General features: G+C 43.2%; 1 protein-coding gene across 3 annotated transcripts in view; it reads right to left on the reverse strand.

Annotated features, from left to right (window-relative positions):
* Positions 1-14,969, reverse strand: part of LOC144773524 (solute carrier organic anion transporter family member 2B1-like) — a 619,417-nt gene that overhangs the window by 73,756 nt on the left and 530,692 nt on the right. For 2 of the 3 annotated variants that reach the window (XM_078658585.1, XM_078658586.1), the window contains exons 13-14: positions 12,707-12,771; positions 2,014-2,134 (exon numbers count right to left, since the gene is read on the reverse strand). In XM_078658585.1, coding sequence (XP_078514711.1) covers positions 2,014-2,134; positions 12,707-12,771 — 186 coding nt within the window. Of the gene's footprint in view, positions 1-2,013; positions 2,135-12,706; positions 12,772-14,969 lie in introns of those variants that run through there. The other variant, XR_013599997.1, reaches the window with a different exon arrangement.

The raw sequence follows: 14,969 nt of genomic DNA on the forward strand, positions 1-14,969 counted from the left end.
TAAATTCCAGCCTCACCTTTGACCAATGTACATGATGCTGAGATACTATAATTTAATCTCAGCCTAAACAATTAAACAATGCTGCTGCATTGGAAACATTTTCTGATGCATCTCTATTCAGCATGGTCAAAAGTGTAACAATATTGAATGACATAAGGGCACATCGCTCTACATCATACAAGTCCATGGGCCAGATGTAGCTTGCCAAATACCGGTCGGTAATGGCCGATTTCAGCCGTTACCGACCGGTATTTGGGATTTGGAATGTCGGGGGCCATTGATTTACAGAATCGGTAATTTTACCGATTCGGTAAATATACAGAGTCGGTAAAATACCTAATCGGTAAATTTACCGAATCTGTAAATCAATATGTAGGTGGCACTGTAATCAGTGTCACAGGCCCTTACCGAAATATTATTTACCATGGAATACTATTCCATGGTAAATAACGAATTCCTGTGTACATGCACATCTGTGCATGTACACCTGTGCCATGTGGCACACAGACATGCCATAGGGGCATGTATGTGTGTCACATGGCAGAAGAGCCAGAAACAGGGGTGCAACAGGGTGTCAAAGTGACACCCTGTCCCCCAAGTAAATTCGGTATTTTTACCGATTCGGTAATTACCGAATCGGTATATGCCATTGAATCCTATGGGCTTCAAGGCCCATAGGAATCAATGACAAATACCGATTCTGTAATTACAGAATCGGTAAATACCGAATCATACCGATTCTGTATTTTTACCGAATTTTTTACCTACATAGCAATTACCGAATACCGAATCGGTAAAATTCGGTATTTACCATTCGGTAATTTGCTATTACCTACATCTAGGCCCATATATTGTAGCTGTCATTTCCGAATAACATATCTGGGCTAAGTAAAACTGACAGTAAATTGCTAGGTTAAAAGAAATTCATTTTAACAGAAGGTTTCAGAATCCGGAGCTCTTTTGTAGTCTCAAAAAGCATTTGCACGTTTACGTAGGATGTAGTTGTGAAAAACCTTAATTTATCGGAAAAATCAATACCAATCAGGCAGAAAACGTGAATTTTAAAACTGAAGAGATTTTGGGGTCTGGTCTACTCACAGAGTTGAATTTTGGGCATGTCAAAGTGAAACCTGTCAAAATCAGGCGAACAACCACAAAACACAAGTCTATGGGTATTTACGTGCCTTTGGCAGGTAGCACATTTACACCCTACAATCATGCAGACATCTACTACTGTTAAGAGTAGAATTTAGTCTGTTTTCCAGGTAGGAATAGGGAGGAGTACCCCAAAATTTGGTATGTAGCAGTGGGAGGAGTATAACACTGGGGCAGGTTTACAAGCCCCTTTTGACACTTTTACGCCGCCGTTGCGTCACTTTTGTGATGCAGCGGCGGCATAAACCATGCGCCACGTTGCGCCTTATTTACAACGTGACACAACCTGCATCCGGTTTCATGTTGGCGTTCCAGCACAGGGTGGGCATTCCGTCGCCAGTACGCCACGTAAAAGTGACGCAGTGAATTCTACAAGATTTCACTGAGTCTCTTTAACAGCCATGTTGCATCAAAACCCTGCGCCTGCTTGAAGCAGGCGTAAGGAGTGATGCACCATGTTGTGGATAGGCCAGGTTGGAACGGTGCTGGAGTTGCGTTGCGCCCGCGACATAACTTCAACACTGTGCCAACCTTATGCCGGCAGATGCGACACTCATCAGTTTATCCATGCACCATGATGCGCCGTATTGTAAATGCGGTGCATCTGTGGTGGCGCATCTTTCCTGGGCCATCCTTGCTGATTTGCAGAGATGCGCCCTGAAAATTAAATCTGCCCCCCAGTTCTTAAGAACAAAAAAACGTTTTGGGATGTGGGATTTGTGCCCCTTCAGGAATCCATGCCTGACTCCCTTTATGACTTGGTCTCAGAATTCCTATCCGTCTTTTCAGTTAGTCCTATGTTAATAACAGCTACTGGCAGAAACAGGAATATTGACAAATGATTGAAAGACGATGTACCTTTTTCGGAGGAGTGTGTTATCATAATATTGACACGATGTATTATTGTCACATTCTCTTTCCCATAATAGACAAGTGCTATCGATGACAGAGCCATACAATATAGGGCAAGGCAAAAAGGCTGAAAAGAAAATATATTTTTATTAAAACTCAGTGAACAAACAGAACCAAAAAGAATAGTAACAAAGAACACAGATTTATTGAAAAACAAACAAAACACAGTTCACCTTGGTTTCTAAATTCTTGACAGTTAGTAACTACAATAAAATATATATTTTTTAAAAGATGAGAAATTCTACAGTGGGAGGAGAATTTAAAAGACTTTACAATTACAAACTTGTCTTTGCATATTAATGCTCCAAAATACCAAACTAAAAATTGGTGACCAAGGAAAAAATATAATAGATGTACCTAAAACAAAGAGAGTAGGAACACACCAGTGTCTCAATTGCTTAAACTGCATCAGTACTGTCAGAGGAGAAAGTGCAACCCATCCACATAACGGAAAAAACCTTCACAATATCCCTGCCTATGATGCCTCAAATTTCATGTACATTCTCTGATGCCCATGTGGGCTTCGATACATTGAGAAAACTGAGAGAAAAATCAAATTGTGTCTTACAGAGCATAATATTAACATTTGTGCCAACAATCCAAAATAAAATATAGTAGTAGATTTCAATGAACTGAAACATAACATCAGTCAGCTGAGAATTCAAGACCCTGGAACGGTATCAGCCACAGAAGATGAGCATTCAATACAAAGGGAAATATTTTGGATAGAAAAATTGCATGCAGCACATCCAAAGGGACTCAATGACAACATGGAAATGCCTTGTTTCTTATGTTTCTGCAGATTAGTATTTGTTTGTGACATGTTTTGACTGGTTCAACTGAAGAGGCTATCCATGTCAAGTAATAGTTTAATTTTATATATATTTTCCACATATTGTTAATTACATTTGCCCTAGCAATATACATTGGTTTAACTCATTTTCATCAATCTTCCATGTTTGCAGCACAAGTGGGTAGCTACTATGTCACGATACAAATGAGTACAACATTCTGATGTTTCTCTTAATTATAAGGTCAGAGACCAGAGATGGGTAGAGATTAGAGTTTCAAATGCTAGAATAACAGCGCCACAACGCGCATGTTACCTACAGCTTCCAGCCTTATTCGGTATGCAACACACATATTCTTGGCAAGTTACTTTGTAGCTCTTCTCCAGGTTTAAATTAACCTCTGCATAAAATTGTTGTTACAAATTAATGTTAGTTCCTCTATGTTTGTACTGTAGTATGTCTGTTTGCAATCATTGTGTCTTACTTTTAATGAGAGAGTTAGAATTATTGTATTTTGGGGGCGGGGGAACAATTTCATACAAATATATTAACACCACAGGTTGTTTGTGTGTGCTATTCTCGTAAGTTTCATTTTATGAATTACCAAAGCAGGTTTATTCAGAGCATTTTTACATTGCAAAAAATGTGTGATGTGCAAAAATTATGCACCTTATTTGTGGTTGGGTATTAGGTAAAGCCGTCATGGCATTTTTTACCTGAGGTACTAACTATCTCGAATGCATTAGGGACAAAGCTACTTACAAAAAACACATCAGTCTTTCTAAATTAAAATCTCACAGCTGTGTGGCCAGGAAATCCCTGAATGAGAAAAGGCAAGTCTGGTTACAAGGCTATGTCACACTCATCAAGTGCCCTTTTACGTTTTATTCTTGTACAAACTCACAAATACCTATTCCACCAAACTCATGTTTATCATTTACAGATGGATTTACTGTGAATCAATACCCCTGAAGAAGGGCATTTCAGTCAAACACAACTTTATGATCTTTTGAAGTATTTGGACTAAAGAAATAGTTATGGTGTTTAAAGTTTATGAATGGAAATGAGATGTACAATGAAAATATGCCCATAAATCAATAAGTTATATGTGTGAGCATTTTCTTTTGAGATGGCTTTATCAGAAACTGAAATCAAAAGAAGCAAGCATTGGGGTGCCATTATAGCAGGGCAGAGAGGTATTGCAACACATTTTATGGAAAATGGGAGGTAGCCCAAATGGACTTGTAGTGCTGTAGTCTCACATGCTGTGCAGGAACTGCCAGCTATAAATGCAAAAATATTACTTGTTTTTCTTCGAAGAACTGCAATCGGTTTCACTGCTACTTTGGTACCTCCTCTAAAACGCACAACGCAATAGGAGATAGGCTCCATCTCAGATTGTTCTTTCCTGCCATTTGGGTCAGATGTGCTATTGACTGGCCAGTAAACAGCTGTGCATCAACATTTCAAAACCACAGTAGGAATTCTTGAGCAGCAGCTCCACATAACAGGTGTTCATCAGCAACTGACTTGAATTCCAGAATACTTCTCCCAGTGACCAGTGAATATTCTACAAATACTTGGGCTCATTCCTCTTAACAGACAAAGCCACAGCAGACTTTGCTCAAAAGTCATCCAAGCATCAGACAGGAGAAGATAGAAAACCTTTGCACAGGTCTATTGAAAGGCTTGCAATTTTGCAAACAAGTGAGGGTCCAGAAAGAGACAGCTCGTCCTATCTAAGCCAGGTTTGTTCCAGGAGCCCTCATGACATCACCACAGCAATGCATTCAATGCACTGCATAGTGATCTATTACAAACACAGTGCTTTCCTTTCTATGGGAGCTTTGGTATTGTGAGCGACCACTATGAAAGCTTTCCAGAGTGTTAAGTTAACACTGGTGTTTTTGGGGAGGGAAAGGGTACCACCAGAAAGGTAAGCCAAACTCTCAGACATAACTGAGTATTCATAAGTACCTTTCCAAATTTGTTTTCCACGCCACGTACATTTCTCTATGACAAAGTAAATTGGGATAAGCATGTACACTTTCCAAGAACTACATTTTTAGGGGATATAAAGGGAGAGACTTTACTACATGGAGAAACACTAATTCTGTCGGGCTCAAAAGTAGAACTTTTGATAATCTAATAAACATTTTCATTGCATTTACTGTCACAAATTGTCCATAAGGTCTCTCACCGGGGGCAGAAAACCCAATAGACACCATGAAAAATAAAACGAAAAAAATAAAGAAAGGGGTGAGGTGGGGAGCCCACCCTGTCATTGGGCTATGCCCCAATCCTAATTGCCCACAGCAGCATTTCAAACCTACTCATCTACCAGAGGAGAGGGGAGATTGGGGATAGGTTACCTCCCAGTCCCACACTCTGGGTGGAAAGTACAAAGCCCATAAAACGCCAGGAAAAAATTACAAAAATATTATTGTGAGGGCACCAGCTGCGCACCATCCTAGAAGGGGCCCAAATGTATTCCTGCCCCACTCAAGGAGCAAGGGGGCTAGAAAACCCACTAGAAATCTGGGTTAATTTCTTTTTAGGACAAATATCAGATGGGGTCTGGGGTCCCAGGCACTCCGAAAGACCCACCAGCATTTTTTGCCTACATTTGTCCTATGTCATCCTTTTGGCAAGTGAGATGAACTTTGGATTCATTTGTGGCTAGTTTTGAGAAATGGGCCAGCAGAGAGGGTATAAGTCCCAATTTCCTTTCACTTGCCATGGTGAATGGCTGCACTGTCTAAGCTCTGGGTCAACAGGTAATAAGGAAACACAGGATATTTCAGAAAACTGGACACCCAGGACAAAACACCTCAATAACTTGTTCACATTTTAAAAATTCATTGGTTGCCTTCACACCCATTTTTCTTTAAATGCATTTTAACACATGCATTGCTTCATTGTCAGTGCACAATAAAATATCATTATAAGCTGCAGTTCGGTTGAGTTCATTGACATATATATAGAACATAAATATCATGAGACGCAATTATTGTGCAAAAATATCCTTCACAAAAATATTGTTTTCCCATGCATATAAAGAGGAGTACAAAATATAGAAACAAAATATAATTTCACACTAATATCAATAAACAAGACATGAATATCGATTTTTATTACAAATATAAAGGATAAAATAATATATAATACATATTTTAATATATAACTATAATGTAAAGTACATAAATGTGAGTTTACTTATCATCTTTGTGTTTACCTTATGTTTCAATCCATCTTCTGCACTCTGCTTCTGCTCGTTTCCTATCTACACTCCGACCTTCCTGTACAGTTTCATGTTTCAGTTAAACTTTTTGGGGATAAATGTATCAACATTACATTTTGCGTGTCTATAATAGCGAATTTTACTGATTCGCTATTACAGACTCGCAAAATGCAATGTATGTAGGACCCTGCTAATAGTTTGTGATTCCTACATATTCCTTATTTTCGAGTCACAAATTGCGAGTCGCAAATGAGCAATTGCTTCCCATTCATTTCTATGGGCCAAGAGGCCCATTGGAATGAATAGGAATTGCGTGCGCAATTTGCGAGTACCCAATGCAATTTCAAGGGTGCAAGGGTTCCTAAAGGACACCCTGTTGCGCCCCTGAAATGTGCATGTGTGCACATGTGGCGCACATACATGCCCTAAGGGCATGCATGTGCGCCACATGGCACTTTGAAAAATGCTAAAAAGTGAATTTTTCAGGTAATCGCAAATTACCACTAACTTGAAATTGTTGGTAATTTGCGATTCCTTACAGCTATATCACAATTTGCCATGGCTACTAGAATAGCATTTATGAAATCGCAAATTGCGGTTCCATAAATGCTTGTGCAAAATAGGGAATCACAAATTTTGTGATTCTTTATTTTGCGAGTAGTGTTTTCTTTCCCACATTGCACACAGCTAAATTGTGATCGCAAACACTAAAATTCTGCGTATTTCAGCACTTGTGATCGCAATTTAGCTTGATACAACTGGCCCTTGATCTTTTACTGTTGAAAAAGCTTTTCTGAAGTGTACGATTTGCTCCTGTTCTGTGATTGTTCAGTTTTCTTAGCAGAGCATATATGCCTACGTCACCTACATTTTAGCCTTAGTTGAATCTAACACAGAATTGTTCCTGTTCACTAATAGCTCCAAGCGTTTACAGACCATTTCCTTTCAGCTCCAAGGTTTTTCCCGCAAGCCCTTGCTTAGTTCAAAAACACTTTTTTCCATTTAGACCACATCATTAGTGGCTCTCCTAGTAGACTAAGAAAAACACAGTTGGGGTCACGATCTGCATAGTTGTTGCAAATCTTTTGTCTCACAAAAACCTACGAACAAATAATAATTCTTGAAATCCTTGAAATGAGTCAATAAATAATGCTCATATAACAACTTAACCATTTTTACAGAGAACAGACAAAATATTTTAGAATTCGTTTCTGTTCTTCAGATAAAAAAGGAAACAATGAGTGCACATCACTGATAAATATCTAAGCGTAAGCACTTTAAAAGCATGTAGTAATTTGGTGTGCTCCAGGGAAGTTAACAAACAGGCACAAAAAATTCTAATGGAAAATGGTTTCTTTTACCTCAAAGGTGTGCTTCTCACCTAAGAATAACCACTAACAAGCACTAACTCTAATGTGATATATGATGTGCTCTTCCTGATACATTATCAGAAAAGCAAACAAGGATAACATTATTTTCATTAGGGATACATGATATGGTTATCACTGAAGAATAACTACTGACAAGCACAGTACACTAATGAGACAACTTGACCAACTTAATTCACAGTACCTAGCCTTTTTATTTTAAACACTTCCCTTCTGATAAGGTAACCCTGATGCACCTCACTGTTAATTTTTCATCCATTTCTGAATGTGCTGCAATGTTCAGAAAATTCGGTTTACACCTTGTCAGTCAATCTCATTCGCGACTCCTAGAAAGTTTTGATTCTCTGGAACGCAGCACGACAGAATGAACATTTGTAACACAACCTCCTTCAAAGAAAATGACATTGACATTGCAGACATTTGTGTTGCTACAAAAGGCAGAGCATGCTTTGTGTGTATCAAACATTTGTTGATGGAAACCACCCCAATCTACTGACTGTCGAACCCTTTTGAATCAAGTAACAGGCTCTTCAAACAAAATTACTCCAAATAACTTGCTGAGCTGAAAGGGTGGAGATAGACACTTCCCTGCAGAACTGCCCTTGTCTCCTTGATGCTCAAAAACCTTCGTTTTCCAGTCTGCATGTGCAATCCTAACAGTGACTGGAATAATCAGAATGTTTTCATGCTGCTGATGTTGAAATCTTCACCACCATGTTGTGGGGGTAAGAAGACGTGTTTTTAATGTCACCTCAGCCACAGTCTTATATAAACTGCCCTCTCCTAGATTCCCTGTTCAAACTAAATATTCCAAAGGATTGGACTATACTAGGTACTACGTAATGAAAGACAGCAAGAAAGTGTGGCACACACCATTCCAGCAACAAATATGCCACAAAGACAATTATTCCAGCTTGCCCGCATAAATAAAGTGAAGTCTCTCCTAGCCAACATATGTCTTCAGATCAACAGTACAGGCCAGCGTCCTCTCCCAATGCCTTCCAGCTTGGTCGAGGCTAAGCAAATACCACACACATACATACAATTACACCAAGGAGGACACTGTTTCATATGTACATCCAAAATTGCATAACTCTAGTATAGGCTTCTCCAAGCAGTAGCTCCTGAGCTATTGGTAGCTCTCCAGCTACTTTTAAGCAGCTCTCATGTGTGCAGTCCAGCCTAGTAAACCAGAGACATTTGCTTGCACCAATTAATATGTCTACCAAGATTGAAAAGAGTGTATTTGAGGCAAACATGTGAGTATTTTGTATAACATACGCTGATGTAAGGTGAAAAATGGTTACATTTCCCCCAAAAATATAAATTTGCTATTGATTGATAATTTATTTGGCATAGGGGACATTAAAAACATTATTACCTTAATGCCAGGACAACTGCAGCTAAGGCTGCTACTTATTACCAATGCCAAGGCATCCCAAATTGGCAAAGTTTTTTTATATTACTGCTGGCAAGCCTGCCCGATGCATGGGCATGTTTACTGCTTGTAAACGTGCATAGTGTGGTCATTTTTTTAGTGAGCACTGCTCATGAAAAATTACACTTGCACTTCTTCTGGTCTCCTGTGGCCATTTTCCCATTCCCTTTTTTTAAGCTTTCTTCAATTGCACATTCAACAAGCATGTGCAATGCAATAGGTCTCGCATTAGGAAAGTTTGAGCTATTGGTATTGTAAAGGACACATTTTTTATTTATGTGCTTGTTTTGAAAATAGCGAAAGTAATAGCTTTGTTATTTACAATGCCAATAGTTTTATCTTTAGCAAATGTGACACCTGTTGTAACACAATATGTGTTGTAGCACTGAGTGGTGTGAGGGTGAGTGGTGTGAGGGTGAGGGGTGTGAGGGTGAGGGGGTGTGAGGGTGAGGGGGTGTGTGAGGGTGAGTGGGTGTGTGAGGGTGTGAGGGTGACAGTGAGGGTGAGGGTGTGTGAGGGTGTGTGAGGGTGAGGGTGTGTGAGGGTGTGTGAGGGTGAGTGAGGGTGTGCGAGGGGGTGAAGGTGTGGGGGTGAGGGTGAGGGTGAGGGGGTGAGGAGGTGTGAGGGGTGTGAGGGTGAGGGTGTGTGAGGGTGAGGGTGTGAGGCTGAGTGAGGGTGAGAGGGTTGTGAGGGGGGTGAGGGTGTGAGGGTGTGTGAGGATGAGAGGGTGAGGATGAGTGAGGGTGTGAGGGTGAGGGTGTGTGAGGGTGGGTGAGGGTGTGAGGGTGGGTGAGGGTGTATGAGGGTGAGAGGATGTGAGGGTGTGTGATGGTGAGGAAGTGTGAGTGTGAGGGTGACTGAGGGTGTGTGAGGGTGAGAGGATGTAAGGGTGTGTGATGGTGAGGAAGTGTGAAGGTGACTGAGGGTGTGTGAGGGGGTGAGGGTAAGGGTGTGTGAGGGTGAGTGGGTGTGTGAGTGGGTGTGTGAGGGGGTGTGGAGGTGTGTGGAGGTGTGTGAGGGTGGGTGAGGGGTGTGAGGGTGAGGGTGAGTGAGGGTGAGTGAGGGGGTGTGAGGGTGAGGGGGTGAGGGGGGTGAGGATGAGGAGGTGTGAGGGTGAGGGTGTGAGGGTGACAGGGTGTGTCAGGGTGAGGGGAAGGGTGTGTGAGGGGGTGAAGGGGTGAGGGTAAGGGTGTGTGAAGGGGGTGAGGGTGAGGGGGTGTGAGAAGGGGGTGAGGGTGAGTGAGGGTGAGAGGGTTGTGAGGGGGGTGAGGGTGTGTGAGGATGAGGGGGTGAAATGGCCTTGGTACTGTGTGAAGCAACATCTGGGTACCTTTGGCTGTATACCTGTATGAACAAAATAACACCTCAAATGGCTGGGCTCCGCGGTTGCAATGGACTGTGCTTACGACACAATTCAACAAGCACTGGCAAAGGCAGAAGCTAAAGGGCTGAGAGAGGGGCCACATCCTGCACAACAGGGCACTGAGCTGTGAAGAGGTGCAGAATGAACTGTTGCACAGGGAAAAGGATCTTCATATAACCTCACCCTATCACAACACCCAGTCGGAAAATATTGTCAAACTCATGCAGCCTTCCTTACATTGCCATGACTATCATACCAGCGGATAAAAAAGTCAACAGCAAATGGCTGGACCAAAAGCACACTCTCTCTGTACTGTGTGGTAAAATGGCATCTCTGATGAATAACTACAGCTGTCTGTCCGCAAGACCTAAAAACATTAAAGTGCACAATTCTGCAACACTGATTAAGAATTCTATTTTCAGGCTGCCATGTGATGCTAAAAAGAAAGAAAACGAACGTTGTTATCAGGTAATTCGTCCCAGTCATCGATTCAAACAAATTAAATGCCTGTTTTGAATAGGTTCGTTTTGGAAAGCGCACACTCACTAGATTCCCCAGTGACGCATGAATACGTCCTACACATGTGTTCCAAGCCCCCCCCAAACTCCAGTTTTATGTTAACGGCTGCATTAGTCTAGGGCAACACATATCTGTGACGTCCACCACACTGCCAAGTCACCCAACCGGAGGGCGAACTGGGCTGGGCGTCATGCTCTCTGCAAAGCAACTCACGTGTTGAGCAGAACTCTCCTCTCAGCCCACAGGGGCCATGACTCTCCTAGCCCATCTGGGAGCCCAGTAGGACCTCAAACTGCTTTCTTGTAGACTACATGAATTCAGTGGGGGTAAAGGTAAAGGTGTAAATTCAATATGCACTAAACGCCGAGTAGTACCTTCATTACCACCGCTCCGCAATGGTGCAAGCCAGGTTCCACAATTACACAATGCCCAAGCTAGAAACATTCCTCCCAAAAGTGTCAACACTGCCGCAAGCCAACAGCACCTCACCAGGGCCTTACAATAATAGAAGAGATAATAAGGCTCCGGACAATGCAACAAAATGTGAACACAATCTTTCATACTAGAATTCGATTGCTTTTCTGACCCCTGTGCCACATGTAAAAATGGAAAGGTGAGGTGCGAGTCATTACTGGAAGAAGACTGAGCTCCAGCAACTTTATATCTGAACACCTCATGGTCGTCGGCTTTGATCCACTTTAGAACCAGAACAAAGGCTGCACACCTTAAATTCCTGAAAACAAAAGCAATCTCAACAAGCTGAAGAAGCAGTGTTGCCGGCGGGGGCGAAACCAGGAAGTCAGGCATCCTTGCCTGTGACATGGGTGGGGCCTGTGACGCGGCCGGAAGAGGCCGGTGTTGCTCGTTGAGGCGGGGCTCCCGTCATGGAGGGAGAGCCTCGTGGTAGCATGAAAATCCAGAGAAGTGCCCCGCGTGTGGAGATGCGCCGGAGAAAAGGAGCGCAACGAGGCGACGAGACAAAAGAGCACGGTGAGTGGAGGGGGGATATGTGTGTCTGTGTGCATCTGTGTGTGCACGCGTGTGTGTGTGCGTGAGCCCGTGAGTGATGGTGGTGCTGGCTGTGGGGGAGGGGGTGCGTGCGTGCGTGTGTGTGTGTGCGCGTGCCTGCCTGTGTGTGTGTATGCCTGCCTACGTGTGTGTGTCTGTGTGCGTGCCTGCGAGTTTGTGGGTAATCTGAGCCAGGGGACGGGCAGCCAGAAACAAAAGCGCGAAGTGCGCTCACACGGACAAATCTGAGACAGCAGAGGCGCGTGGCCGAATGCTGTCTCAGATTCCCACGAAACTAAAAACAATAAGTACCGAGCTAGACAGCGCATGCTACGCATGCGCGGCTCTAGCTCGACCTAGTAAAGAAAGAGGCGTTCCAATATGAAGAGAAAGGTGATGTGAATCCAACATAATATTTAGCATACAACGAGAAACTTGTTACAATCAGGTCTTTAGATTTGAAAGAATGTTTGTCAATTCCCTTGTCCATAGCTGAGAATTAAGTACCTATGCAAAATTCCAAAGCATGCCTTGTACTGATCTTAGCAAAGTTTTCACAACACTCAATGTGTGGGAAGAAATATACGAATACATGGCATGTTCTGGACCACAGAGATCAATTTAAACTGTTTGCTTGCCCTTGGTTGTGTCCTGGGTAAACTGGCCCATAGAGATGTGTGAGATATTGGTAGCACATTAATAAGGTGGCATTCATTCACTAGTTGTGTACAGAAATATATATTTCTACCACACTGTTGTGAGCAGGTGCGAATGCTGCACATATTATATTACTTTTGGTCCACGTTTCAAACACTTTCACTTCACATGAAACGAGGGCTCATAAAACAAAACAAATTATTTATGTTATTGTACTTTTACAACAAAACTTACCAAAAACTCTCAGCAACATAGACTGTATTCCGATGGCTAGTGATTTATGTTCCTGATCCACACTCCTGTGAGGAGGGAGCAAATAATCAAAGTATCAGAAAAACTTGTTCCAGACAAGAAACCTCCAAATTGTAGCATGAGAACCACATTTGTTGCTGATGTGACATACTGTAATTTACAATAAGCTTTGGGTTCACCTCATGACAGAAACAGGCTAATGTTACAGAAGTATTATGATCCGAAGAAATGTTTTAAAGAAAAATTGGAGATGTGCATTAAATTGCAACTTGATACTGATTGCCATATACAAGTTAGACTCAGGTTACAGGACATGAAGCCCTAAATAAAGCGCCTAAAAATCAAAATTAACGTGCTTGAGTAACTTCTTAAAGTGTCACAGGAAGTAAGATTAATTTCTACCAATGTATTCCGCCACATGTACTCTTAACAGCAGTATACACAATAATCAAGCAAATGTGCACCACAAAAAGGCATTGTTTATCTAGTTTCAGCTTATTAGTGACACCTTTCGCCAACCCTCTGCCAAAGCTACTCAGGTAGTAACTCTGCATCCTCTTCAAATTTCACTAGTGCCAGCCTCATCAGGTCATTGCAATACCTAACCAAGGGAAGCCCAATTGTAGGCCCAGGAAGGCCAGCTCCATGTGGCTACATCAATGAGCTGCCTTTACATTCACTGCAGGTAAATGAATCTTATGTGGATATCCTGGCAATGTGGCATGGGGCCAGAAATCCTGTACCCATGCCGAACAGCCCTGATTTAACCTATGGCATAGCTAGAGCTTTTGGCGCCTGGGGCTATCCCTCAGATTGCCGCCCCTGCGGGGGAGGGGGGTAGGAGGGGATGTTATATTGTTATGTTATATTGTTATGGTATATTGTGGCTTATATAGCGCACGGCTACTCAAAAGAGTGTCCCGGCGCTTTATTAACATCCTGAAAAGCAAACATAACTCATAAAAGAAAAGAAGAGGGGAAGTGAAAGTTTAAAATCTAAGAGGCAAACAGCCAGGTTTTTAGGCCCTTCCTAAAAGATAGCAAGTTGGAATTGCTTCGTAGCGCGAAGGGCAGAGAGTTCCAAAGCTGAGGAGCCCGAAGCATAAAAGAGCGACCTCCCAATCGGGCCCTCCTCACACGGGGAACAGTAGCAAGGAACTGCGATTCTGATCTCAGAGATTGCGATGGACAGTATTGCTTGAACCTCCTCTGCAGGTATTTAGCCCCGGTGGTATAAAAGGCCTTATGTGCAAGGGTCAAAGTTTTAAAAACTATCCGCTGTCGGATAGGCAACCAATGGAGTGCCTGTAGTAGGCCAGAAACAGGCGCTCGCCTATCCAGACCCAAGATGGCGCGAGCCGCCGCATTTTGGACCACCTGCATCCGTTGCAGGAGGTATTCGGGCAGGCCAAGATATAAGATGTTAGCATAGTCCAATCTTGAACCAATCAAGGCCTGCACCGTAATCCTCCTGTGATCCTCAGAAAGCAGCGGAAAAACACTTCCGCAGCATGCGGAGAAGTCCAAAGCATGTGCCTGTCAGGGCGAGGATCTGAGATCTGAGGGTCAGGCCGTTGTCAATTTTGACCCCCAGATTCTTCGCTACCTGCGAAGACTGGCTCGGAGGAGACATGTCCGCCGGCCACCACATCTGCCAGTCCGGGTCGGATTGACAGCCGAAGAAGAGTACCTCGATTTATCTGAGTTGCACTTGAGGCTGTTCAGTTGGAGCCATTTGAAAACAGCCCCAAGGCACTCACGGATACTCTCTCCGTCAAAGTCCTCCCCTTTCCGGCAGGTGAAGAGCAGCTGGGTGTCGTCCGCATAGGATACGATCTGGGCTCCATAGGACTCAGCCAGAGCCGCCAAAGGGGTCATAAAGATGTTAAACAGAGTCGGGCTCAATACAGAGCCCTGCGGGACTCTGACTCCCAGTGGCGGCATCTCGGCAGAAGCCGAGGAAACCCAGACCGACTGTCGGCGACCAGCTAAGAAGGATGTAAACCAGCTGAGCGCCGTCCCCCTCAGACCGATCTCATGGAGTCTGGTGAGCAAGCCCTCATGGGGGACGGTGTCAAAGGCCGCCGACAGATCAAGCATGATCAACATAGCTCTCCCACCCAGATCAAGCATCTCCTTGATGGCCTCAGAAACCTCCAGCAACGCCGTCTCCATGCTCAGATTAGGGCGGAAGCCTGACTGAGTGGAGTGAAGCAGGTCATTGGATTCCAGAAAATTGGAAAGC

Source organism: Lissotriton helveticus, chromosome 8 (assembly GCF_964261635.1).
Source record: "Lissotriton helveticus chromosome 8, aLisHel1.1, whole genome shotgun sequence".
In the NCBI taxonomy this organism is placed as follows: domain Eukaryota; kingdom Metazoa; phylum Chordata; class Amphibia; order Caudata; family Salamandridae; genus Lissotriton; species Lissotriton helveticus.